At 49.0% G+C, this 27,927-nt stretch overlaps 1 protein-coding gene across 3 annotated transcripts; it reads right to left on the bottom strand.

The window, feature by feature from the left end:
- Positions 1–95: 95 nt before the first annotated feature.
- UNC13D (unc-13 homolog D) lies at positions 96–26,302 on the bottom strand. Of its 3 annotated transcripts, none has more exons than XM_056817125.1 (32): positions 26,061–26,302; positions 24,855–24,890; positions 24,426–24,533; positions 24,109–24,168; positions 23,945–24,011; positions 23,358–23,544; positions 22,397–22,441; positions 19,890–19,958; positions 19,594–19,663; positions 18,874–18,978; positions 18,262–18,354; positions 17,996–18,099; positions 17,676–17,793; positions 17,012–17,136; positions 16,669–16,759; positions 16,384–16,440; positions 16,166–16,263; positions 15,376–15,427; positions 14,475–14,605; positions 14,167–14,287; positions 12,618–12,761; positions 11,843–11,938; positions 11,455–11,661; positions 11,002–11,064; positions 10,076–10,155; positions 7,948–8,053; positions 7,792–7,863; positions 7,212–7,295; positions 6,306–6,426; positions 2,158–2,281; positions 1,541–1,737; positions 96–1,400 (listed from the first exon to the last, which is right to left on the bottom strand). In XM_056817125.1, exons 1-32 carry the CDS (start codon positions 26,175–26,177, stop codon positions 1,291–1,293), a joined length of 3,258 nt encoding a protein of 1,085 aa, XP_056673103.1. In that variant the 5' UTR covers positions 26,178–26,302; the 3' UTR covers positions 96–1,290. The 3 variants fall into 3 exon arrangements, with proteins under 3 accessions (XP_056673103.1, XP_016286138.2, XP_007482696.2); XM_016430652.2 differs by lacking the exon at positions 26,061–26,302 and adding an exon at positions 25,394–25,501; XM_007482634.3 differs by lacking the exon at positions 26,061–26,302 and adding an exon at positions 25,220–25,322.
- Positions 26,303–27,927: the final 1,625 nt, after the last annotated feature.

Below are 27,927 nucleotides of genomic sequence, written 5' to 3'. Positions count from 1 at the left end.
GAATAGCTTTGCAGTGAACTCGGAGGAGGGGAGGAGGGTGGCCAGCCCAGGCCCTTGTGGAGCCACAGGGGACCCACTTCAGAGAACACGATGGGTTTTCTAGAACAGCTCATTTTTATTGTTCCACTAAGAAAGAAAACACTGCTGGAGTAGAAAAGGAGGCAGCTCTAACTCCAAAGCTGATGGCCCACCAGTCCGCTCCCGCGTTCCTGTGACTCTTCTGATTCCAGCTCTAGGGCTCAGGAACTCTCGCGAGACTAGTGCTCCCCGGGAAGCTCGTCCCCAGCAGACAGAGTCCTGGCCACTCACTGAGCCAAGAAACGAGGCTCTGGTCCCAGCTGTCTTCTCCCTGCTCTGCTGCCTGGGCTTAGTCCCAGGTGTGTCATCAAAGCAGCATTCTGCTCCCCCCAATGGTCAATCTCCCGAATCCACTGGGCTCAGGAAGCAAAGGTCCAGGGGATTCGAGACCCATAAGGAATCTGTCTCCCATATGTCAGGGCCTGAGCAATTGGGAGGAATCTCACACCCTGGACTCACCGTGGAATTTTCACTTTGCCTCTGCCATTTACTATGAACAAGTCGCCTCTTTTTGTGGACCTCCATTTCCTTCTCTATCAAATGAAAGAGTTGGGTTTGATGGTCCCCAAGGTTTCTTCTAGCTTCTAGGTATTCCGTGACTTTTATTTTTATTTTTCTTAAACCCTTACCTTCCATCTTGGAGTCAATACTGTGTATTGGCTCCAAGGCAGCAGAGTGGTAAGGGCTAGGCAATGGGGGTCAAGTGACTTGCCCAGGGTCACCCAGCTGGGAAGTGTCTGAGGCCAGATTTGAACCTAGGACCTCCTGTCTCTAGGCCTGGCTCTCAATCCACTGAGTTATCCAGCTGCCCCCTTCCATGACTTTTAGATTTAAGTTCAACTAGAATATTTTTTTTCTGTGAGAAGGAAGGAGGCAGCATCTAGTATAACTCTTGTCTTTCCCCTCCCGGTTTCCACCCCAAAGTGTTTCCCTGGTTTGGAAGAAATTCTTTGAGCTGTTGTTCCCCGTTCCCCGTAGGGACTCCAGAGGAACAAACCAGGATGTGGACGCATATATACCCTGTGCGGTCCTTCCCACCGAGGACTTCAGGATTGTACCATTTTGAACCCTTAAAGCGTCAGTGTCGGCCTCTAGTCACTCAGGAGCTAAAGGGTGCTGGGCTGGACAGGTTGGGAGCATCTGTTGGGGTGGGAGATGAAGGGAAGCTCCCAGACCTAACAGCCCTCGGACCCGCGCAGATCCCGTCCACCACTACTGCCCCAAACGCTCAGCCTGTTTGGCTCGCTGCCTTCGGAGTTTAACAAAAGCCTGAGCTTCCCGATCACTCTTCCTGATGTCCAGCAGCTGCAGGATGGGGTCCCCTGGGAAGGAAGATGGGAGAGTGGGAGGAATGACACTCCCCGTTCTTATTTCTTGCCAGGGCCGGGCTCAAGGCAGCACAAAGACCCTCCCACCTCCTTGGGGCCTTCCTCTCCCCCCTCTCCCCCAGCGGATAGCGTACCATTAGAGGCAGGGTAGGTGAGCGGCAAGCGCGTCTGAGGCACCTGGCCAGGCTGGTTGTCCCCAGAGAGCTGGAGGACGGCGCTGAGTGGAAGGAAGGCCTCTCCCTCCAAGTCGTCCTTCCCGAGCGTGTCATGGTCCAGCACAGTGAGCAAGAGGCAGTTCCCTTCCTTCTGGCATGACTCTGGAGACACCAGGCTGAGGACCGGCCACGGGTGAGTGAGCCCTTAGACCCTCCTTCCTCCCGCCAGGACGGGGGCTCAGTCCTTCCTTGCCAATGAAGCCCAAGGCCTGCACAGGGGCCTGGGGGGGGGGGCGCCTGGGACGTTTGTCATGGGATCCACAGCACACAGATTCCTGATCTCAGGGAATTCCAGGTAGGAGATTTGGGACTATAGACTTCCCTCAGGCAAGTTCTCTCCCCCTGGGGCCCTGGGGAGAGAGCGCTGCCGATTTCACCAGCAGCGGAGGGATCCCCAAGCCGCCCGGGACCTGGACAGTGACTTGGGCCCAGGGAAGGATGGGGAGGCTAGAGAGCTCATCTAAGCCTGGGGAGGGAGATGGAATCCCAAAGCCCGGGTGGGAGGCCAGATGGGCTCAGGTAGGGCTGTGACTCACAACTCAAAGGCCTCATCAAACAGGGGGTGCAGTTCCTTTTTGAACTTCTGCGTCTCCCGAGGGGCAACCTCTGTAAACTCGTGCCGTGGCTCCAGGGTCAGCTGGACAAAGGGATCACTGGTGCCTGGTGGAGGGAAACGGGATGGGAGAGGATCACCTCTGCCCTCTCCCCTCGCCTGGCCCAGCACCAACACAGTCCCCCCACTCCCAACCGTCTCCCCATTTAGCTGGGGTGCTCCTGCCTTTCCCCAGGGACCCTGAAGAGTTGTCCAAAGCCGGTCACCCCAAACTTATTGTGCCCTCTTGGCTTGCCCGGGTGGCCGAAACTCGGCACCCTCCGGGGAGGAGAAGCCTGTCTCGAGCCAAAAATAAAACACCCCACTGTTGTGTGGCTGCTCCCTATGTTTCCTGTGCCTGGACTGACCGTCTTCCCTCCTCCTCTTCTTCACTTAGTGAAGATCTGTACATCCTTGAAAGCTGAATTCAAAGGTCACCTCCTAGGAGAAGCTTTCTCTGATTTTCAGTTTTTATCCTCAGATTCCACATAGCACTTCCCTTAAACCCTGTTTGCTGCAATTCCTCAACTGTAAAATGAGATGCAAGGAAATGGCACACCACTCCAGTAGCTTTGCCAAGAAAACCCCACATGGGGTCACAAAGAGGAGGACACCACTGAGAAACGCCTGAACCACCACCCCAATGCAATTCTAAAACAGCGTGTATTCCAGTGAACTGTGGTTGGTTTTCCTACAATGCCTCTTCCTGTGGTAAAGATGATTCCGGCGGTCCTTGAAGGCTCTGCCAATGGCAGCCAGAAAGGTGTACATCCACACTAAAAAGTTTTCAAGTCTAGGTGTGCTAATGGACCATATTCTTGCCATCCAAGGACCCTCTGAGCTAAATTCAGAAAGATGGATCATGAGTGGCTGCAGGGGGGTGGTCTGTTGTTTTTTTGGAGCCACAGCAATTCTAGAAAAGGGTTAGAAAGGTTGGAATCCACATTAGTGGAAGGGATCATAGGATCATGGAATTGGGCTGGCTGGTCTACCTCATCTCTGGAAAGGAATCCACAGTAAGATACATCTGATAAGAGGTCAGAGTATCTGCTTGAAGGCCTCCAATGAGGGGGTTCCCCCTCTAGACAGCTCCAATTGTTAGGGACTTTTTCTTGATATCAAGCATGAATTCCCCTTCTTGCATTGCTCCTAGTTCTGCCTTCTGGGGCCAAAAGGAATACCCCTTCCCTAGGACCACTCTTCAAATACTTGGAAACAAGGCTATCATAGCCTCTCCTCATCCCCTCCTGTTGTTCAATCCTTTCCGTTAAGGCTAACTCTTGAAGACCCAAGTTAGGGTTTTCTTGGAAGATAGTGGAGTGGTTTGTGTTGTCTTTTCCAACTCATTTTACAGATGAGGAAACTGAGGCAAAGTTAAGTGACTTGTCCAGGATCACACAGCTAGTAAGTATTTAAGACCAGATTTGCCATTTCCTTCTCCAGTTCATTTTATATATGAGGAAACTGAAGCAAATAGGCTTCCAATGGTTACAAGAATCATGTTCTTTCCCTCTCCTCTCCCCCCCTCCCACCCTGTAGCCAGTGCGCAATTCCACTGGGTTTTACTTGTGTTGATCAAGACCCATTTCCCTATTATTGATATTTGCACTAGAGTGATCCCTTAGAGTTTATATCCTCAAGCCCATGTGATCAAGAAGTTGTTTTTCTTCTGTGTTTCTACTCTCATAGTTCTTTCTCTGGATGTGGATAGTGTTCTTTCTCATAAATCCCTCCAAATCTTTCCTTCTTTCTTTAACCTACCCTAAGTCTTCTCCTTTCTTTTCTCTCTCTCTCTCTCTCTCTCTCTCTCTCTCTCTCTCTCTCTCTCTCTCTCTCTCTCTCTCTCTCTCTCTCTCTCTCTCTCTTTCTTTCTCTCAATTTCTCTTTTTTTCTCTCTTCCTTCTCTCTCTCTTTTCTTTTGTTTCCTTCCTTCTTTCCTTTCTTTTTTCCTTATTTCTTTTTCTCTTTCCCTTTCTCTCTTTTTTCTTTCTTTCTCTCAATTTCTCTCTTTCTCTCTTTCTTTCTTTCTTTCTTTCTTTCTTTCTTTCTTTCTTTCTTTCTTTCTTTCTTTCTTTCTTTCTTTCTTTCTTTCTTTCTTTCTTTCTTTCTTTCTTTCTTTCTTTCTTTCTTTCTTTCTTTCTTTCTTTCTTCCTTCCTTCCTTCCTTCCTTCCTTCCTTCCTTCCTTCCTTCCTTCCTTCCTTCCTTCCTTCCTTCCTTCCTTTCTTTCTTTCTTTCTTCCCTTACCCTCCATCTTAGAATCAATGCCATGTATTGATTCCAAAGGAGAAGAGCAGTAAGGGCTAGGTAATGAGGGTTAAGTGACTTGCCCAGCGTCACACAGCCTGAACATGTCTGAGGCCAGATTTGAACCTAGGATCTCCTATCTCTAGGTCTGACTCTCCGTCCACTGAGATACCCAGCTGCCCCATTCTCTTCTCCTTTAAATAATCCTTATAAGTCATTGTCTCAAGGCCCTTCACAAGTCTGGTTGTTATTTTCTGGACTGTTGTTGTCTCTTCATGACCCCATGAACCATCCTGTCTGGGAACTTTTCTCGGCAGAGATACTGAACTGGTTGCCATTTTTCTTCTTCAGTGGATTAAGGATTAAGAGGTTCAGTGACTTGCCCAGGGTCACACTACTAGCAAGTATCTAAAGCCACATTTGAACTCAGGTCTTACTGACTCTAGGCCTAGTACTCTATCCAGAGCTACCTAGCTGCCTCCATCCTCTGGTTACCTTCTGGCTTGTTAAGAACCTTGTTAAACAATGTTATTCAGAAACAGACATAGAATTCTGGATGTGAGCGAACCAAACAGGCTACAGAAAGATATCACCTCTCATTCTTAGAAGCCATGCCTCTTTTAACCTAACCTGAAATTACCTTGAATTTTTTAGTGACTGAATCATACTAGTGACTGAGCATTTTGGACAAGATTGAACTAATCAAAGTTCATTCATTTCAGTCATATCTGACTCTTTATGACCCCATTTGGGGTTTTCTTGGCAAAGATACTTGGAACGGTTTACCATTTCCCTCTCCAGCTTGTTTTACAGATGAGGAAACTGAGGCAAACAGGGTCAAATGACTTCTCCAGGGTCACATAGTGACTGAGGCTGGATTTGAACTCCGAAAGATGAGGCTTCCTGATTTCCAGTCCAACACTCTCTCCTCTGTGCCATCTTTCTAATCAAGGACCTAAGTTCAAATTTTGCCTTAACCACTTACTATTTCTGTGACCTTGGGCATATAGCTTAACCTCTCTGGGTCCCAGTTTCCTCATATGTAAAATGAGGAGGTTGGACTTTAAGGAGAGGAAATGTTCTCATAGTCCTCTCTACCTCCCGTAAGTCCTTTCCAGCTGGGAATCCATGACTCTCTGATCCACTCTGTCCTTAGGAAGTTGATTTTTTAAAAATCTAAAGGGTAAGGTTTTTGCATTTACCCTTATTGAATGTATTTTTCTGATAGAATCTCCATTTTTTTAAAAGCTCCAATGGAATATGTCCATTTAAATTCTTTAAAATTAATTTTTAAATTCTAAATTCTAGAATTAAATTTTAGAATTTAGATTTTAGAATCTTAGTTAAATTTAGAATTAAATTTAAATTAAATTTTCACATTAAAATTTTAAATTCAGTTTAAAAATTTTTTTGTTTTTTATAAACAATATAAACTCTTGTTTATATATCACAGCTGTTCTTGGACATAGCCCTCCGTGGTCAATTCTATTTAAATCCTCCCTTAGATTCAAACAAAACCAAACCAAAACCAACTGATATGGGGAGCACATAAGGCGCTGTGCACACTCCCCTCTACGGTGGAGGAGACATGTATAAATTGATTTTTCTGATGGAATCTCCATGCTGATGAAACAATGGTTCTTGATGTAAAGAGGCGGATTTTATCTTATGTCTTCCCACTAGACCAAAGACTCTGCGGGGTTAGGGACCGTGTCTTATCTAGATTGAGCATCTTCTCCAGTGACTAGGACACATGCAGCAAGTACTTCGTACATCTTTATCATGATGATTTGCCAGGTCCAAGGGAACACCCTGTCCCACCGTGCCTGGCTTTGGCTCCTACTCACCGTTGGAGTCCAGGGGGAGCAGGTTGGAGGCGCTGAGCACCTCGATGCGGAGCTTCTGTTCGGAGAGTCGGTAGGAGGCCTTGATGGTGATGGCCCCAAACTCCTCTGAAGAGGTGTCCGCCTTGGGGAGGAAAGAGTCGTGAGTGGCATCAGCAGGGGAGAGAACAAGGCGTGGGGTAGGGAAGATGGGCCGTTCCAGGGGCTCAGCCTGGGCTATGGCAGTGTATGGTCAGCCAGAAAGCTCTCAGGCTCAAAAAGGAGGGGAAAACCTGCTCCCACAGGTGGTAGGAAGTGCCAGGAGCTTGGCTAACTAAGGCTGTGTATTTTTTTTTCTTTTTAACCCTTACCTTCCATCTTAGAATCAAGGCTGTGTATTGGCTCCAAGACAGAAGAGCAGTAAGGGCTAAGCAATGGAGGCTAAGTGACTTGCCCAGGGTCACCCAGCTGGGAAGTATCTGAGGCCAGATTTGAACCCAGGACCTCCTGTCTCTAGGCCTGGCTCTCCATTCACTGAGCCACCCAGCTGTCCCCAGAGTAATCTGTTAAAAACTAAAACTCCAAATCATGTGATATATATTTTAAAGTAGAACTGTATCTAGTGCTTGCAGAGGGGCAGCTGGGTGGCTCAGTGGACAGAGCCAGGCCTAGTGGGAGGTCCTAGGTTCAAATGTGACCTCAGACACTTCCTAGCTGTGTGTCCCTGGATGAGTCACTTGATCCCCATTGCCTAACCCTGACCACTCTTTTGCCTTGGAACCAATACAGTATTGATTCTAAGATGGAAGGTGAGAGTTAAAAAAATATTACAGATGGGAAAGCTATTCTTCCTGGTCAGTCATTCCTGTTCCCAAAGGGCCTCTTTCCACACACTGTGAGGTTGAAGCAGGCAAAAAGAATCCGCCTCACCTGCTGCTGGATGCGGTTGCTAAAATATCTTTGAATGAGTTCCTGACTGGAAGATGCCTGCAGTTCCAGCTTCCTCTGCAGATCCTGGAGGTGAGAACAGATCATGAAATGAAGAGTTTTAAAGGGCTGTCACACCTGCCCAAGGACCGGAGGCCGAGAAGCCGCCTGTTGGATGGCCCTTGCCAGAGAGAAGCAGAGGAGAGTTGGGTCAAGAAGACACCTCTTCCTGAGTCCAAATCTGGCTCCAGACCCCTCCGAGCTGGGTGGCCCTGGGCAAGCCACTTAGCCCTGTTTGCTCCAGTTTCCTCATCTATCAAATGAGCCGGAGAAGGAAATGGCCCACCACTGTGGTGTCTTTGCTGAGAAAACCCCAAATGGGGTCACGAAGAGTCAGACATGAACAATTGAATAAGCACAAGAGAATCCGAGGCTGCCGGGCAAATGGAGGGGATGCAGTCAGGAGGCATAATCAGGCAGGAGGCTACGGTCAGATGGGGGCCGCAGGAAGAGGGACCAACCCAGACATGGGGCACCATCAGAGACATCGTCCCAGGCTCTCCCTGCCCCTCCAGGCCCTTACCTGTAACAAAGGGATGTGAAGGGCTTCCGGGGACAGGCCGCAACCCTCAGCATAAAAGCAGAACTCTAGGTTCTAGGCATGGAGACAAGCACCATTAATCTCTGCAAAACCCCCTCCTCCCCGTCAGCCCTCTGCCCTTTCCCTGGTCCCTCGTACCTGCAGGGCTGTCTTCAGCTTGAGGGAGGTCACAGGGGAACTCCGCTGGGCGGCCGCGGTTTGGGTGAGCACACTGAGGGTGTGAGTCCAGAGCAGCGACAGAAGACTGCATGCCCAGAGGAGACCCAGAGTCAGGCACGGCCCAAACCACTCTGTTTTTCTCCAAAACTATTTGTCTTCCCCATTTCCCTGATTCCGCTAAGGGCACCGCCATTTTTTTCAGCCAGCCAAGGACTTAGCTTTGGAGTAGTTTTCATCTCTCTTCTCCCTCATCCCTCCCTCGCATCCCAGCAGCCTCCAAGGACCATCTTATCTCTCATAGGACATCCCTCTCCATTCCCATTGTTCCCACCCTCATGCAGGTCTACCCACGGCCTCTCTGAGTATTATAATATCTACCCACCCCTCCATCCCTTCTACATAGAGGTACATAATTAATATTCCTCAAGCACAGGTTTCAGAATATATCATTCTACCATTTGGCATTTAAAGCCCTCCACATTTTGGTTCTTTCCTTCCTTTTTTTCCCTTTCCTTCCTTCCTTCCTTCCTTCCTTCCTTCCTTCCTTCCTTCCTTCCTTCCTTCCTTCCTTCCTTCCTTCCTTCCTTCCTTCCTTCCTTCCTTCCTTCCTTCCTTCCTTTCTTCCTTTTTTTCTTCTCTCTTTCTCTTTCCTTCTTTCTCTCTTTCCTTCTCTTTTTCTCTTTCCTTCTTTCTCTCTCACTTTCTCTCCTTCTTTCTCTTCCTTCCTTCCTTCCTTCCTTCCTTCCTTCCTTCCTTCCTTCCTTCATCCCTCCCTCCTTCCTCTCTCTCTCTCTCTTTCTTTCTTTCTTCCTCTCTCTCTCTCTCTCTCTCTTTCTTTCTTTCTTTCTTTCTTTCTTTCTTTCTTTCTTTCTTTCTTTCTTTCTTTCTTCCTTCCTTCCTTCCTTCCTTCCTTCCTTCCTTTCTTCCTTCCTTCCTTCCTTCCTTCCTTTCTTCCTTCCTTCCTTCCTTCCTTTCTTCCTTTCTTTCTTTCTTCCTTTCTTCCTTTCTCCCTTTCTCCCTTTCTCCCTTACCTTCCATCTTAAAATCAATGCCATGTATTGGTTCTAACACAGAACAGCAGTAAGGGCTAAGCAATAGGGATTAAGTGACCTGTGCAGGGTCACACAGCTAGGAAGTGTCTGAGGTCAGATTTGAATCCAGTATCTCCCATCCCTGGGTCTGACTCAATCCGCGAAGCCACCTAGCTAGCTGCCCCTATCTTTTCTTCTTAAAAACAAAACAAAACAAAAAGCCAAATAAACCCTTCTACCCTTTGTCTTAGAATCAATACTAAGTATTTGTTCTAAAGCAAGAAAGGCTAGACAATGGAAGTTAAGTGACTTGGTCAGGGTTAAATAGGTTGGAAATGTCCTGGGCCAAATTTGAACCCAGGATCACTTGTCTTCAGACCACTTAGCTGCCCCTCCTGCCTGTCTTTCCAGGCTTTCTACACATTACTCTCCTTCACAGATTCAACCAAATTAGGCCACTTGTATGTAAGAGTTCATTTCCTTCAGTTCCTTTGAACACTGACTTGCTGGAATGGAACCAATTGGAACCTTGGAACCAATACACAGTATTAATTCTAAGGCAGAAGGTAGGGGTTTAAAAATAAAAAATAAACACTAGAAAAATAACAGTACAATAGACTAATAATAAAATCAGATAAACTGAAAATGAGGTGACTGGAAAGACCCCCAAATCATTTAAATAACGATAGGATGGAGATTCCTGACTTGGCAGCAATAAATATAAAAACATACACGCATCAAAAGTTCCATACAAGCCCAGACAGTGAGCTGGCAGCTAAAACAAAACAAAACAAACTCGGGCCCTCTTAAGCTACGCAAATAGAGCCATAGCATCCAGACGCACGAGTTCCGTGGTTCTCTGCCTGGACAGCTGCAGGCAGTGGTGGGGCACAGCCCATTTTAGGAAGGATAGCGACCCCCTGGAGCCCATGAAAGGCCTCCCAGGACAGGCCAAGTTTAACCTGGAGAGAGTCAGACTTGGGAGGGGAGACATCTTCAGGCATCTGAAGCTGTCATTTCAGAGAGGGAGGAGACCTGCTCTGGGTTGCCAGGGGCATTCTGGGACGTCTCCAAACCTGTTAAAATTTTCCTGCACCAAGTTCCTGTTCATATAATGAAGCTCTGACTCTAAGAACCTCATCAGAGGTAGGATAGCCTAGGGGAAAAAAAGATTTAAAAAAATTAGAGGAAGACATTTGTTTCCCTGACAAAATCTACCCTCTTGTCTCACCTACCAGCCCAGCCTGGTCCTGAATCCCAGAACTACAGAAGATCAGCTAAACACAGGATCTTGGGGAATCCAACTCTTTCATTTGACAGAGAGGAAGACTGAGGCCCAGAAAGAGAAAAGGATTTATCCATGGGTCAATGATTGGAGGTATCCCTGCCCCAGTCACCCATGTAAAGTTATTGAGCATAATAGGTTTGGCATCAGAAAAAAACGAATTTTGGGGGCAGCTGGGTGGCTCAGTGGATTGAGAGCCAGGCCTGAGATAGGAGGTCCTAGGTTCAAATCTGGCCTCAGATACTTCCTAGCTGTATGACCCTGGGCAAGTCACTTAACCCCATGGCCTATCCCTACCACTCTTCTGCCTTGCAACCAATACACAGTTTTAATTCCAACATGGAAGGTAAGAGTTTAAAAAAACAAAACAAAACTGAATTTCAATCTGGTTTCTGGTACTAGGAGGCCTTGGGTAAGTTATTTAAACCTTGATGGTCATTATATGAACAAACTTCCAAATAAATCATTAACAAAAAAGCCAAAGGAAATTAAGCAAATAAGTGATCAAGAAATCATTATAGGGAGCCGTCAGTGGATTAAGAGCCAGACCCAGAGATGGAAGGTCCTGGGTTCAAATTACTTGTAAAATGAAGAAGGGGTGGATAGGATCTCTAGGGTCCCCTCTAGTTTTCAATCCTCTGATTCTCTAAAACTCTCCAATCTAATAAAGACTCTAATGGGTGCTCCCACCACCCAGCACACAAAGGGCTCACTCACGTCTTCAGGTACAGCAGATTCACTCACAATCCTCTGGATGTGCCTAGAAATGCCAGCCTCCAGCTGTCAGCCACAGAGAGATCAGGAAGTCAGTGATGGAACAAGACATAGGTGGGTCAGAGTCATTGGCTGAGATCCAGATAGGTCAGGGACATGAGGAGGCATCGAGGACGCCAAATCAAGTTGAGGATGACGGGCAAAATGAGATTAAGAGCAAAGGAAGTGGGGCAGCTGGGTGATTCAGTGGCTAGAGTGCCAAGTGTAGAGACAGGAGGTCCTGGGTTCAGAACCTGGCCTTGGACACTTCCTAGCTGGACCCTAATTTCTTTGCCCTCTTCTGGCTCAAACCAATACTTCGGTTAATTCCAAGCTGGAAGGGAAAAGTTAAAACAAAGAAACCAAAAAGGCAAAGGAACGTTCAAAGGGACCTCATCAGGAGGAGGCGCTGGGTACCTGCTCAGCCAGGGTCCGAACACCGCTGCGGATCTCGTGGTCCAGACCAGCCAGGGCACCCTGGAGCTGGGCGTGTAGTGTGTGCTGCAGCTGTTCGGGCTCTAAGACGGCCCCTGCCCACTGCTCTAGGTCCTGCCACGACAGTTGGGTTGGGAGCCGCAGGACCACCAGCCGAAGCTGCTCCATGTCGTTCACCACCACGCACAGCTGGAGCAAAGTCTTGCCTCAGTTGGTTGCGAGGCACTGATTGTCACCCCCTGCCTTATCCCTGTCCCTGTGGTATTGCTCAGGAATAAAGGGATCCTGCAAGCCAGACGTCCCCCCCGCTGGTGTCCTCTCCATCCTCTGACTCCCCTGTATCCGCCCTGTCTCAAATCCAGGCTCTCACCATATTAGCTGCCTGTGCCTGGTCCTGGTTGACAGAGAGTTCCTTGGCTCGAGCCTTGATTAGGCTACAGTACACCAGAGCCAGCTTGCAGGTATCCTGGGGTTGGACGGTGGCCATTGGGGAAGAGAAAGAGAATAAATAAACATGGCACTCTCAGGGGGAGCTGAAGGAGGGAGGGATTCCAAGGGACCCAAGACTCTGGAGTAGGATGAGGATGCTTGAGACAATGAGCAGGGATGGAAGGTCCGGAGGAGGAGAAGAACCTCTGAAGATGGACTCAGAAAGGGAAGGAATTGGGGAGAATACTCAATGAGGGAAATGTAGACAAGATGGATAGAGAGCCAGACCAAGGGATGGGAGGTCCTGGGTTCAAATCTAGTTTTAGATACTTCCTAGCTGGGTGACCCTGGGCAAGTCAACTTAACCCCAATTGCCTAGCCCTTACTACTCTTCTGCCCTGGAACCAAGACATAATATTGATTCTAAGACAAAAGGTAAAGTTAAGAAGGAGGAGGAAGAGGAGAAGGAGAAGGAGGAGGAGAAGGAGGAGGAAGAAAGGAAGGAAGGAAGGAAGGAAGGAAGGAAGGAAGGAAGGAAGGAAGGAAGGAAGGAAGGAAGGAAGGAAGGAAGGAAGGAAGGAAGGAAGGAAGGAAGGAAGGAAGGAAAGAAGGAAGGAAGGAAGGAAGGAAGAACAGATGGGCATGTCAGGAATATTTTAATATCAGAGGGAGTGGGAAGACGGTTAGATGGTTTCAGGTCCTCCTGCACCACATACCTCAACAAACTTGACTGTGATCATGAAGGCAACCTCAGGGTCAGGCCAAGCCAGCTGTCGGGCAGTGTGGCTAATCTGGGCAAAGCATGTGGACAGATCCACAGCAGATGTGCTGTGTTTGATCAGCTCACCCAGAGGGACCAGCTTGGGGAAGAAGAAGGGAAGAGATGAGATGGGGTAGGATAATGGATGAAGCATTAGACTTATAAGAGATGGGGAGTGGCCTCAGTCACTTCCTAGCCAGGTGACCCTGGGCAAGTAATTTAATCCCTGATAACTCTTCTGCCTTGGTACCACTACTTGTATCAGTTCTAAAGCAGAAGGTAAGGGTTTATTATTAAATAAATGTAATTTTTAAAAAGTCAGGGAGAGCAAGGACCTGTTTGTACAAAAATATTTATAGCTGTGCTTTGTGGTGGCAAAAAATTGGAAAATGAGGTGATGCCCTTCAACTGGGGAATGGCTAAACAAATTGTGGTATATGTTGGTGATGGAATATTATTGTGCTGAAAGGAATAATAAAGTGGAGGAATTCCATGGAGACTGGAACAACCTCCAGGAAGTGATGCAGAGCGAAAAGAGCAGAACCAGGAAAACATTGTACACAGAGACTAATACACCGTGGTGCAATCAAATGTAATGGACTTCTCTACTAGCAGCAGTGCAATGATCCAGGACAATTCAGAGGGACTTATGAGAAAGAACACTCTCTACATCCAGAGATAATTGTGGGAGCAGAAACACAGAAGAAAAAATATGATTTATCACTTGTTTATATGGGTATGTGATTTAGGGTTTTGGTCTTAAAGGATTCTTCTTTTACAAAAATGAACATGGAAATGGGTTCAGGTGATCATGTATATAACCCAGTAGAATTGCTTATCAACTCTGGGAGTGGGGAAGGATGAGGGGAGGGAGAAAACATGAATCATGGAACCATGGAAAATGTTTAATAAAATAAAATAATAAAATAAAAAGACTCAGGGAGACCTGGGTTAAAATTCCTCTCCAGATAACTAGATGTAGGTTCCTCAGTTAGATGTCTCCAAAGCTCATTCCCCCTATCTGTAAAATGGGCATAAAAGCACCTACCTCAAAGGGTTATTGTGAAGATCAAATGAAATAATCTGTTTAAAGTATCTTGTAGGGGGCAGCTAGGTGGCTCAGTAGTTAGAGAACAGGTCCAGAGATGGGAGGTCCTGGGTTCAAATTTGACCTCAGACCCCATTCCCTAGTTCTACTGCCTTGGAACTGATACTTAATATTGATTCTAAAACAAAAGGTAAGGATTTTTTTTAAAAAGTATCTTGTAAACCTTAAAGTACCACATAAATATGAATTGGCATTATTATTAATATAGTCTAAGGAGAGATATCTCAGTTGACTCCAAATTTACCATGGGGGACATTTGTTGGAGAAATGAGAATCGAATCTAAAAGTTCCTCTCTGTTGGCCACAGGGGATAAGCATTTAGGCTCTCCCCAGAGGACCCAGGGGAGTCAGGATAGGCAGAGTCTCTCGGTGACCTTTCCCCACTCTCAGACCCTACCTGGTCCATCTGCACCGCCCGCTGTAACCGAGCCAGGGCCACGCTATAGGTCTTCAGCAACCAGGCAGGGATGGCTGGGAGGAACCATTTGTGGAAGCCATCCAGATCCAGGCTCCTGTCCCTGGGGAAAGCATCAGGTGAGTGCAGGTCCCAAGGAGAAGGACTACCCTGGGCAGCTGGGTGGGTGCTTTAGTGTCCTTCTTCTGCCCGCCTCCCTTTGACTATCTCTAGACAGCTGCTATCCCAGGGTAACCTCTTCTAAGTTCATTCCATCCTCTATGTCCCCTCTTCCCACTCAGCACAGGCACCTCTCAGGAGGAGGAGGGACCAGCTGATAGAGCTCCTTGAGGCTAAGATAAAGCTGGAATAAGCTCTCCCCCATCTCTGGGGACACGACACTACCCACCGCCGCCAGGTGCTCCTCTACCCGCTGGGCCACCTGCAAAGAGAAAGACCTGTGGGTCAGGAGTGCCCGAGCTGGGGGCAGTGCCCTGGTACAGGATCGAGAGGCAGCAATAACAGGTGGTATTCCAGGGTGGTAGTTCTCTCTCTAGCCCCTGGAAGCTAGTTGGCGCAGTGGACAGAGTGCTGGGTCTAGAATCAGGAAGATTTGAGTTCAAATTTAGCCTCAGATTTTCTAGCTGTGGCATGTGCTCTCCTTAGGGGGGAAATCAGCTTGATGTCCTCCTTCCCCCAGCTCGGTCTAGTGAAAGTCTCCTTTATGCTAGAGCCTTATGTAGGGGTGTCTGAATTTGTTTCTTTATTTCTTGCTCAAAGGATCCTAGAGGGGGCAGCTGGGTGGCTCAGTGGATGGAGAGCCAGGCCTAGAGACGGGAGGTCCTAGTTTCAACTCTGGCCTCAGACACTTCCTAGCTGTGTGACCCTGGGTAAATCACTTGACCCCCACTGCCTCTAGCTCTTACTGCTCTTCTGCCTTGGAACCAATATACAGTATTGATTCTAAGACAGAAGATAAGGATTAAAAAAAAAAGGATCCTAGATTCAGATCATGAGCAAGTTAATTAACCTCTGCCTCAGTTTCCTCAACTACAAAATGGGGATAATAATGGCAACTATTTCCCAAGGTTGTGAGGATCAAATGAGATATTTGTAAAATTCTCAGCATGGTGCCAGGAATATATTTTAATAAGTGCTTCCCCTTCTCTAGATACCAGGAAGGGAAAAGAGAGAAAGGAAGAAGGCGCTCACAAGCTTCTGCAGCTCCAAGAAGGCCATGGAGAAAAGATCAATCTTCAGTGTACTAGGGAGAAGAGATTAGAGGGAGAAGGTTAGGTCGGGTATACTTCTCTAATATTCTTTCCATTGCCCCAAGTCTGCCTTCTAAGATTGATTTTTGCTACTTCCCCCAAACTTGGGTTCTCCTCAGAGCCATAACTAGCAATTTAGGTGCATGGGCAAGTTTTGCAAAATATGTGGGAGTAAGGAAGGAAAAGGAGAGAGCAGTCAGAAATTCATTCTCAAATCAGTTTTTAAAGACAAATCATGGTGGGTGAGGTGGGGAGAGGGTGGAATTGGATTCCAGGACACTGCCCTATTTGGGGTGAGAAGAGATGGAAACCTCAGGGCATTGGTCTCCATTAAGAGCCTCTGCCAGGAAGTTTTAGGGTGGATAGGGCTGACATGGGATATGGAGGGAAGGAACAGTTAGGCCAGCAGGAGGCTTAACTCCCTTGGAGTGAGGCTGCTGGAGCAGGGCCATAGACCAAGCTTCAGAGCCCTGGATCATATCCCTGCAAGCTCTAGATCCCTAGCCTCAAAACTCAGGCTGGACCTCCGGGTTTCTAGCTTCCATTGCTCAGCTCCCAGGCTAGGCCCCCTTCCTCTAGCTCCCAATTCCCCCTGCTCCCAGTCTGTGGAAGGCTGACTTTCCTCCCTTCCCTTCTCTTATCTCGGATCCCCCAAAGTTTGGTCCCCCCCAGCCCTGCTCTCTCAGCCCGCCCCCCCCCCCCCCAGGTCCCTTCCTGGTCTTGTCTCTCACTTGCTGAAGATTTTGTTCCAGGTTCTCTGACACTGCTGCAGATCCCCAGTGACATCTAGAACCAGGCTCAGCACGGCCTTACCCATTTCTTGCATGTCCTAGAAGGGAGCAGGAGTTGAGAGAAAGCGAATGAGCAGAACAAGACTAGGAAAAAGAGGGGAACCTCTTTACTCCAATCCGTTCCTCCCACACTTCCAACCCCATGCCCTGCCTTTCACCTGGACCATGGGCTGATGGTGCTGCTGCTTCAGATGGAACCACTCGAGGGTACCTGTCTGGGGGGGGGATAGACTCATCCGTATCTGTCCCGAGGGCAGGAGAAACCAGACCCCGGAACCCGGCAGAGAAAGGAGCTGAATCGCTACGATAGGCTGGGAAGATTGGGAGCTGGAAGGAGGGCCCCAGAACCCCTTGGGCCACCCAAATCAGAACATGGACGGTGGTCAGTGACTACACAGCCATCATTGAAGCCATCGGGGCAGGAGGAAGGCTAAGAGACTTACCCGTAGCACCTCAGCCACCAGAGAAGACAAAGGAGCCCCATCCGGGCACAGCTCCCCAAATGCCTTCATCTTACACATCTGTATCAGGACCCTGCAGGTGGGAAGGAGAAAGGCCAACATGCCCATCCAGCCCCCTGGGCCCCTCCCTGGCTCCTAGGCCGGACCTCTAGCACAGCGATTGTGCTTTCTCCCCAGTTTAGCAGCCCCCCAATCTCACTCATTCTCCTTTTCCATCCGTCACCTCTCTCCACCTCCCAAGAAGACTCCCTTTGCCCATTCCGAAGCTAGGGACATAACTGGGCCTTGGAGGATGGAAGTAAGAACAAAGGAGGAGGCATCGTACCGGAGGAGGGACTGCAGGCGAGCCGGGGAGCCGGAGGCTGACAGGGGAAATATAGACCGGAATCTCCGGATCAAGGAGAGTCCGTAGGTCAGTAAGGAGTTGAAAGAGACAGCCAGTTCTTCCCGCTATAGAGGGGGCAAAAGAGAATGCACGGGAATGCAGGAGACACCAGCATATGATAGAACAATTTGGGGGGGGCTCAAACACTTCTTTTTCCATGTGACTATAAAGGGATCTTGTCTGTCGTTTTTTGTTTTGGGGGGGATCTTGTCTGTTGTTTGTTTTTTTTTTTAACCCTTACCTTCCATCTTAGAATCAATACTATGTATCGGTTCCAAAGCAGGAGTTTTTTTTTTTTTAGTTTATTTATTTATTTAATTAATTTTGAATATTTTCCCATGGTTACAAGATCCATGTTCTTTCTCTCCCCTCCTCCTTCCCCCCTCCCAGAGCCAATGAGCAATTCCACTGGGGGTAACATGAGTCCTTGGTCAAGGCCCATTTCCATATTATTCATAATTGCACTAGGGTGATCGTTTAGACTGGACATCCCCAATCCTATCTCCATCGAACCCTCTTCCAAAGCAGAAGAGTTTTAAGGGCTGGGCAGTGGGTTGAGCCACCGAGCTGCCCTTTTACTCTTCCTTCCTCCCCTCTCACCTACCTGCTCTGGGTTCAGCCTCCCCTGTATCCACTGATACTCGATGGCAGTGATGGGGTGTAGTAAGCAGCTCCCCGGGAACTCCAGGCTCTGGTAGAGTCGGCTATAGGCCAGCCACTGCCTACGTTGGGTATGGACAGCATCCGCCTGGCATGAGACTGGGCACCGATGCTCAGGTACGCTAGCCTGCCGTCTGCCCCAGATCCCCACCCGGCCCCCAAAGCTCCAGGCATAGGTACAGAGGGACAACGCCTTCCTCTCGGCTTCTAGGACGGGGATTCCTGGACTTCAGTGGCGCTGGGGAGTGGTCCGGGAATACTCACGCCATAGACTGGTGAAATTCAGAGAGGTCTTTCTGTGTGGCGTGGAGGAAGAGAATGGTGGAGGCCTGGGGGCTCAGCTCCCCGTCCCAGGAAGTGCTACCAGCCTGTAAAGTAAGAAGGAAGGAGCTTTTCATGTAGGTAGATTTGCACCCCACTCTGAGGCTGCTCGGGGGATGTTTGTGAGGCTCAGACTTCTTCCTTTCTGCCTTGGCTTCCTGGACTGCTCCTCTGCCCCCTGGCACCTCCCTGCTCCCTTGCACGGGTACCTGGTGCTGGGTGACCTCATGAGAGACCAGCTGCTGCAGGAGGTGGCGATGCACAGTGTAGCTGGGATGGGTACGGCTGGCAGTGGTGGCTCTCTGCAACAGAGTGTAAGCTGTGAGTATCTGACGGGAGGATTGGCACTTCCCCCCAACCCCTTGCCCCTAGGCAATAGGCGAGTCACCAGAGAGAGAAAGTCCAGAGTCCCAATGACCTCTGAATCCATTGTGTTATGAATAAAAAGGGATTTAGTCATAGTTATAAGTATTTATTACCCTACAGCAAGATAAACTCAGAATGGGTGAATGACTTGAATATTAAGAAGGAAACTATAAGTAAATTAGGTGAACACAGAATAGTATATGTGTCAGATCTATGGGAAAGGAAAGATTTTAAGACCAAGCAAGAATTAGAAAAAATTACCAAATGCAAAATAAGTAATTTTGATTACATTAAATTAAAAAGGTTTTATACAAACAAAATCAATGCAACCAAAATTAGAAGGGAAGCAACAAATTGGGAAAAAATCTTTATAACAGAGTTATGTGTTCATTAATAAAAAGAGAAAGAGAAGAGAGACGGTATTTATATATTTCTCACCCTTCTGTCCCACTTACTCGCTTATGAATGAGCAGAAATTGCAGGTGGCACTGCCCTCGATCTGGATATGTCTCTGTTCGTGGTTCCAGTGGGTACCACTGATCCTCCCGGCACCGTAGGTCCTTGCAAGGCCCCACAGATGGATATGAAGAAACGTAAATGGATAAATGACCCATTAGGAATTTTGGCATACAGAGGAAATTCTGTTGGGGTGGGGGGTGGGGGGAGACGGAGCTGTAGCAGGCAGGAAATATGACAATGGGGGTAGATGGGCTCCAGAAAGCGAGTGGCTCTGGAATGACTGAGTGGGTAACTGACTTAGAGAAGGGGATTACATCTGTGGATATCAGAGCTCTAGGGCAAAACCCCAGCAGTCCCAACCAAGTCATGAGGATATATGGACAACTGTAACTACAGCCAGATATATGGCGCACAGGCTCTGGGATACTGAGATGAGCGTGAAGCATAAGAGGTGTCCCGGCACGGATCCCTGGTGCCACCTTTGTGGAACTGGTGACACGGATGGGAATACAGAGTGACATTACCCCGGAAATGTGACTGGTCTCCGAGCCTCTCGAGGAAGCGGAGTGATTGGTGCCCTGGTGCCCACTAGCCACCCCCTCCATTCTGGGATGGTAGCAGCATCGTCTCCCCCCTTCAGGCTAGCCCTGGACCACTCAGACTTTTACATCCCCTTCCTCCGCTCCCTGCATCTCTTTCCCCATTTTCATCCTTACCTGCAGCTTCAGGACCACATTCCCCAAGAAGTCATCCTGTCCCTTGTCCTTTCGTGCCTCCTTAAAGATCCTGATTCAGAGAGGAGAGGCCCAGTGAGGAAGCGGCTGGGCAGGCTACGCCAAGAAGGCCCCAATGGGAGTGGGGCGGCATTCAGGCTGGGCCACTTCAAAGGTCCTTCCACTGAGCCTGGTGCCAGGCTCGGGGTGGCCAGACCCTCCAGAGGGACCTCTGCTCCCGTTCCCTATGCCGATGCGCCTCGGTTTTGTTCCCCTCTCACATACCATGGGGTCCTTACCTCCGAAGGCCATGCAGATCTGTCAGCTCCCCCAATTTCTGTCTCACAGACTCCACTTGGTCTGCATCCCTGATGGGGAGAGAGACATCAGAGACTCAGTGGCTTTGGAGCTGGGAAAGAAAGACTTCAGCTGTGTTGGGATGAGGGGTGCGGGACAGAGAGGCCCCTCTTGTAAAAGCTTCATGTCTTTATTTTTTTTATTTTATTTTTAACCCTTACCTTCCATCTTGGAATCAATACTGTATATTGGCTCCAAGGCAGAAGAGTGGTAAGGGCTAGGCAATGGGGGTCAAGTGACTTGCCCAGGGTCACACAGCTGGGAAGTGTCTGAGGCCATATTTGAACCCAGGACCTCCCATCTCTAGGCCTGGCTCTCAACCCACTGAGCTACCCAATTGCTCCCATATTTTATTTTATTTTTGAAGTGGCTGGTATTTTTTTAATTAGAAAATTTTTATTTAATTAATTAATTTAGAATATTTTTTCCCATGGTTACATGCTTCTTCATGTCTTTATTTGCTCGGACCATGAAACTCCGAGGCACAGACACAATGCTGACTCAGACAGGATCCAGAAAAACCCCAATGCGTAAGACCAGCCGTTTGCATATAAAGATTAAAGTTTAGGGGGCAGCTGGGTAGCTCAGTGAATGGAGAGCCAGGCCTAGAGATGGGAGGTTCTGAGTTCATATATGGTCTCAGACGCTTCCTAGTTGGGTGACCCTGGGCAAGTCCCATTGCCTGGCCCTTACTGCTCTTCTGCCTTAGAACCAATACACAGTATTGATTCTAAGGTGGAGGAAAGGGTTTTAAAAAAAAGAATAAAGTTTAGAGTTAGAGATAAAGCCTTTCCCTTGAATTTAAAAGCAACCTTACAAAGGGGTAGATAGATAGCTTAGTGGATAGAGAGCCAGGCCTGGAGACGGGAGGCCTGGGTTCAAAGGTGGCCTCAGACACTTTCTAGCTGTGTGACCCTGGGCAAGTCACTTATCCCCAATGGCCCAGCTCTTCCCACTCTTTTGCCTTGGAACCCATACTTAGTATTGATTCTAAGACAGAAGGTAAGAGTTATTAAAAAACAAATAAAAAACAAATAAAAAACCAACAACTTCACAAGAACAAAATGGAGAAGACGTGCTTAAACAATAGTCCTTGTGAAAAAAGGCCTGGGGACTCTAGAGGCTCACGGGTTCAATAGGAGTTAACATATTGAAGCCCCCAAACTAAGAGGATCTTAGCCCGCACTGAGAAGGCAGTGTCCATGACCAGAGAAGTCATAGTTGCAGGGCACTCTGCCCTGAGGCAGCTAGGTGGTACAGAAGACTCCTTTCCCAGAGTTTAATTCTGACCTCCCACGTTTACTAGCTGTGTGGCCCTGGGCAAGTCACTTAACCCTCTTTTGCTTCAGTTTCCTCAACTGTAAAATGAACTGGAGAAGGAAATGACAAAGCACTCTAGTCTCTTTGCCAAGAAAACCCCAAATGGTAGAAGAGTCCGTCACTACTGAACAACAACAAAAAGTGGAATGGACAGACCGGTGGGAATGAGTTTTCTCTTTCATAAAAGAATCCTTAATTAGGCAGTAAACATTTATTAAATGCTTACTGTGATCTAGGCAGTAAACATTTATTAAACGCCTACTATGACCCAGCCCTGTACTCAGTACAGAAAGAAAATTAAAAGACAGTCTTTGCCCTGAAAGAGCTCCCAGTTTGAGGAGGAAAACAACTTCCAATAATTATGCACAAACAGGATATATGCAGGATAAATTGGTAACAGTCAACAAAGGGAAGACACTCAATTTAAGGGGAAATCAGGAAAGGCTTCTTGTAGAAAGTGGGATTTTTAGCTGGGTCTTGAAGGAGGCCCGGAAAGCCTGGCAACAAAGAAAAGGAGGGAGAACATGCTGGGCATGGAGGACAGCCAGGGAAAATGCCCAAAGTCGGGAAATAGATTTTCTTGTGTGAGAAAAAAGTGGGTCAGTGTCACTGGAATGAAGAGGAGTATGTGGGAGGGCGGAAGGTGCAACAATCCTGGGAGGGGTAGGAGGAGGTTAGGAAGGGCCTTGAACACAAAACAGGAATTTTTTTAAATGGCGAGATGCTGATTTGTCAGTCATGTTATGGAAGGAATTCTCAGCCAGATATGACGCAGACTAAATGACCCTGGGCAGTTAGGTGGTATTCTGGGCCAGGAGTCGGGAAGATGAGTTCAAATCGGATTTCAGACACTGCCTGTGTGACCCTGGGCAAATCACTTAACCTGTTTGCCTCAGTTTCCTCATCTGTAAAATGAGCTGGAGAAGGAAATGGCAAACCACTCTAGTCATTCCTCGAAGAAACCTCCAGACGAAGTCATGAAGAGTCAGCCAGGACTGACACAAAAGATGACCTGTGAGGTTCCTTCCAGATCTGAGATCTAGCCACAATATTTTGTAGTAGCTCCACCTTTGCCACCTACACCCTCCTGTCATGGGAACGCAGCTGTTGTCAGCCCTCTCATACGTACCACATGTCCAAATGGAAATTGGCGCTGCTTATATCCTCAAATTCCCTGTGAGACAGAGGGTGAAATTGAAGGGGAGATGGGGTGAGAGATCATTCTGCCGCTCCGATTTCTAGCTCTCTTCTAGTTCATACCCTTCTTTTCGGGGGGAGGATTGCTTTCTTGCCCATTCCCCAAAGCCCATTCCTCTTCCCACTGTAATTCCTTCCCTTCCTCTAAAATTGAGGTTCAAGCCAACTTCCTTCTTAGACTAACTCCACCTCTTCTCCAGCCTGCTTGACTTTCTGCTCAAAGAGATCTGAGGCCAGCTAGTCCAGTGGGCAGCGGAGCTCACAAGACTCCTGTGTGCATCATCCCTAGCAATCCAGGCTGCTTGAAGAGCTCCAGGGAGGGCTGACTCACTACCTATTGAGATCTCCTCCTCCTCTTTGGGAGAAAGCAATCAGGAAGTTTTTCCTCACACAGAATCGAAAGCGACTTCCACAACTTCTATTCATGGAACCTGAATAAGAACCCCCACCCTCACCTTGGCCATCTTAAGACACTTGGTATCAGTGTTGCTATGTTTTAATTATTATTGCCCAGTAGCTCAGTGGATGGAGAGCCAGGTCCTGGGTTCAAATTTGACCTCAGACACTTCCTAGCTGTGTGACCCTGGGCAAGTCACTTAACCCTCAATACATAGTATTGATTCTAAGGTAAGGGTTTAAAAAAAAATTATTGCCCATGTAAGACTGTGAGCTTCTTGAGGGCTGGGATTATACTTTTCCTTTGCCTTGAATTGAACATTCCATATGGTGCTCTCGGACTCTTGCAGAAAGACTAGCTCGGTGGAATATATAAAGGATGACTGTAGTACAGCCTCAGGCTACAGTCGTCTCCCCCAGTAAACAGTAAGGGCTGGGGAGAAATGTGCCCTCCCAATAGGGTGATCTGGGAGCGAGAGGAGAGGAACGGCACTTACAGGAAGAACGTTTCATCCCACACGGGGCTGAGGGTCTGGCTGATGACCTGAGTCCGGTGGGTCTGGTCCTCGGGGATTGTGTTCTTCACAACGGCCTTCTGCCGCCGCCGATGTGACCCTGAGCTGTCCTCCGTCGTGCCCACCCCCTGCTCGATGATGCCCAACAGGCAATAGGGGTCACTGTACCCTAATATCAGGTAAGGAGAGGGAGGAAGGAAATGAGAAGGGAGGAGAAGTGAAGCTCAGCCCTTCCTCACCCCTAATTTAGAGTCACAGAGTTTTGGCCTGAGGAAGGACATTTGGTCTCTTCGCCTCTTCCTGAGGGTGGTGGAGAGGAATCCAAGAGGGCCAAAAAGAATCGAGAGGTGTTTGCCTCAGTTTCCTCATCTGTAAAATGAGCTGGAGAAGGAGCTGCAGACCACCCCAGAAGAGCGAGGACCTAGTCACTGGTAAGGAGAAGCAGAGGGGTTTGGTCCTGCAGGCTATTTTGGGAGAGGGGCTTGGACTGAATTCCCTTCCTTCCCATTTGGAGAGGACCCTCAACCTCGAAGAAGGGAATGTGGAAGGACCCCAACTTCCCCACTCACCACTGACATCCTTTCCAAGAATGCCTTTGGCCTGCTTTACAGTCACCTTCAAGCAAAACAAGGGCTTCTGGAAGGGAGAGGTGGGAGAGCGCAGGCACTGAGACCAGGAAATACCTGGACCCCGGATCCCCCCAGGCCTCCCTTGTACCCCTTGCCTCCCTTACCTCAAGATCTTGAACTTTTTGGAGGAGCTGTTGATGTATCTCGGGCTTCATGTGGAAGGCCTGGGGAGTCAGAGGGAAGGTGGGACTTGCCCCCAAAGCCAGTGGAGGGTGGGGGGGCCAGTGGAGAGAAGGAGGAGGCAAGTGGGGGCAGGGCATTAGTCATGAGGGAATTGGGAGTCCAGGAGGAAGAAGGGCCTTGAGCCTGTATCAGTTAGAGCGACACGATGTACAAGTTCCAAGGCCGGGAGGGGGAAGGGACAGCGGCGATGGAGGCAGAAGCTGGGAGAGAAGGAAGGACAATGGGCCCAATGTCTCACCTCCTGTAGGTAGCTCAGCAGCTCCGCAGCTTCTGCTACATGTTTCGGCTCGGGTCGGCCTACCCGGTGCAGGACGGTATAGAGAGCTTCCTCATAGAGAAGGGCCTGCTGTAAGGACCAAGGAAGTCTAGTTCAGATACTCCTCAGCTGGCTCAGGGCCCTGGCTCCCCCTACTATGATTCCTGGGGTCCCCCATCCAACGGATCCAGAACATTGCTCCAACTTAGCCTGCCACTGACCCATCCCGAGTTCCAGCTCCCTCACACGGTTGCCCAGAGCACGGCCGGGGCACCCACTAGGCAAGCAAAGGGGTTCAGGAAGTCAGAGCCGAGCACCCAAACTGGACTTTCCCCTAGTTCTACCAGTCCCTCCCCCTCCCCCCAGCTCTAGAAGGGGCTCCCCTCCTTCCTCTGCCACCCTGGCTCTTACCTCCTCTGGGGAGAAGTGATGAGATGGGGTTTCCATCTAGGGAAGAAGGACAAGAAGACCCACCATGTGAGCTCTGTGCCAGGGCCCGAGCTAGGCAGCCAGGACTGGACAAGACCCACCCGGGGCTGTCCGAAGGATGTCAGCACCTCCCCTCTACCCTGACAAGTGGTTGGTCCAGGGCACAACCCGCCAGGCAGCGGCTGTGAGAACCTTTCCCAGAAGGGCGCGGGAGGTCCTAGTGCTACTCATCCGCCAACGCCAACGGGTCTGCTGACTTTCCTGCCTCCCCCTCCCTGACTGACACCATCTCCTCTCCTCCCAGGAAGGAGCCAGCCGCCCAGGCCAGGGGACAGGAGTGGGGCTACCTCTTCTTCAGTCTGGCCATGGCTGAGGCCTTCAGGAGGCTCTCTGCAAGGGTCCATTGGGCTCCCCTCGACACACGCTAGATATGGCCTGCTTACTGCTGTCCTGTTCCCCTTTTTCCACCCCGCCCCCTCCCCACCAGCCTCCCCCAAAGGAAACCGCACCACTTATCTAACCTCAAGTACTCCCCTATGAACCAACGGAAGTGCGAGGCCTCCTTCTGAGCCCAGCGTGAGCCCCAGGAGCTGTCAGAGCTCAGTGAGGAGGAGGCTGGGGACAGATACCCTGGGAGGCCCTGGGCGTCTTCTCCAGGGCTCTGCCCGCTTTTACGAGCTGGCTGGGGAGAGGGTTGGAGTGTCTGATGATGACTCAAGTTTTGCTTGGTCCAGCTACCAGTTAGAGGGATGCAGGTCCTAGGCCAGGCACTGGAGAACGCATGAGCAGAGTCTGGTTCCAACGATGCCCTTCTCTACCAACCTTCCTCACTAAGGAGACCCCAGACCCACCTTCTTTTTTCCTTTTTAAACCCTCGCCTTCCATCTTAGAATAAATACTGTGTATTGGCTCCAAGGCAGAAGAGTGGTCAGGGCTAGGCAGTTGGGGTTAAGTGACTTGCCCAGGGTCCCACAGCTGGGAAGTGTCTGAGGTCAGACTTGAACCCAGGACTTCCTGTCTCTAGGCCTGGCTCTCCATCCACCGAGCCACCCAGCTGCCCCCTCTCAGATCCACCTTCTCACCCCTTTATCTTGCACCTCATCCTGGGCCCATGGGGTAGAGATTTGAAGTGGCACATGTGGGCCCCACCTCCCCCCCAAAACCGCTTCCCGTCACAGTTTTTCCTACCTCTTGGTCAGTTTGAGGCAGGGTTTCCTGCAGGCCTTTGGCCCTCTGGCGTCTTATCTTGATGGCCTGCCTTAAGAGAGGAAGACGCCGTAAGGGTTGAGGCCGGGGTGTTGTCATGGTGGCTGGCTCTTCTCTTGCCCTCTGTCTGATAGGGGAGACCGGCCAGTAACACTGGGTTGTGCAAAACTGCTCAGGGTACGGCAGCCCCAGTGAGGTAAGGCTGGATGTGTTGGGTGAGAGGGAGGTGGGGAGAAGAGGAAGAGAAGAAAGGAAGTCAAAGGGCCTTCCTGGGTTTCGACACTCAGAGGGCCGGGCCGGCCCCCAGGTACCTTTCTTCTTCTCCCTTTTGGGATCCCTCCCTCTGGACAGTCTCTCCCCTTCTAAGAGTCAGAGGCCGGGCCTCCCAGGAGGTGCACCGACTGCTGCCAGGCCCTTGGAGAGGCTCTAGCCCCGCTGCCCTCTAGTGTAGGTGTCTGGCTGCCTGCTGAACCCCAGAATTCACCTACAGGTCCAGGGAGGAAGGTCTAGAGAGGAGCAGCAACCCTGCGGCCTCTAGGCGTTCTCCTGGGAGCTAGCTCTGAGCAGCCTCAGAAGCCTCCTCTATCTGGCCACAGTAGCCAAGTCTCCCCGCGTGCAAGGCATACCTGGAAGGTTTAGACCAGGCCGGGCTGGAAAGTTGGCATTCCACTGAGGTGACAAACCTGCCTCCACCCAGAAAAGCAGGAGAGATAGCTTCTTTGTTCTTAACCCTGGCCCCACCCAGAGCCTACTTTCTCCCTTCAGATGTCCTCAGGAGTGTGGCCAACTTTGGCCTCCCCAGGTTTTTCTGAAGCCATCCTGCTCGTCATTTCTTAGAGCACAAGTTCTCCATCACAGCCCCAAGCCCCTGGTTTCGTCAGTCCCCAAAGGGTGGATATTCCTTAATGCAGTCATAGTTTCTATAGACATGGCTTCTTTTCCTTTTTCTTTGATCTCTTTGGGATGCAGACTGGGAGGGATATTGCTGGGCCAAATTGTCCTCCAGAATGGATGGACCAGTTCACAACTCCACTGTCAACGCGGGTGTCCCAATTTTGCCACATCCCATCCAGCATTTGTATGTTGATTTGTTCAAATCTGCACTTTATAATCAATTATCCTTCTAACTCCGGCATAGCTTCCAAAATAATTCACTGTTTTATTCCTTGTCTTACTTCTCTGATCCTTTTTCCTTTTTTTCCTTTTAAAATAAGCCTTAGCTTCTGTCTTGGAAACTATACTGAGTATCGATTCCAAGGCTTGCCCAGGGTCACACAGCTAGGAAGAGAAGGAATTCTTTGATAAAAAAAAAATCTATAAAACTATATCTTATTTCTACTTTTTAGTTCTTTCTCTGGAGGTGGGAATTCCTGATTCATTCTTCAAATATTCTCTTGAACTGTAATTAATGTTCTCTTGGTTCTGCTTGTTTTACTCTTCATAATTTCATGTAGGTCTGTCCATGTTTTTCCAAAATTAACCTGCTCATTATCAATTCATGGGCATCCTTTCAATCTCCAGTTCTTTCTCATCACCAAGAAAGCTGCCATAAATATTTTAGAACATATAGGTTCTTTTCTTTTTTTCCCTGATCACCTTGGGAAATAAACCTAATAATGGTATTGCTTAGGCAAAAGGTATACAGAGGGGACAGCTGGGTAGCTCAGTGAATTGAGAGCCAGGCCTAGAGATGGGAGGTCCTGGGTTCAAATCTGGCCTCAGACACTTCCCAACTGGGTGACCCTGGGCAAGTCACTTAACCCCCATTGCCTAGCTCTTACCGCTCTTCTGCCTTGGAACCAATACACAGTATTAATTCCAAGATGGAAGGTAAGGGTTTAAAAAAAAA

This window comes from Monodelphis domestica, chromosome 2 (assembly GCF_027887165.1).
Source record: "Monodelphis domestica isolate mMonDom1 chromosome 2, mMonDom1.pri, whole genome shotgun sequence".
Lineage (NCBI taxonomy): Eukaryota > Metazoa > Chordata > Mammalia > Didelphimorphia > Didelphidae > Monodelphis > Monodelphis domestica.
This window is presented reverse-complemented; position numbering and strand designations above follow the sequence as displayed.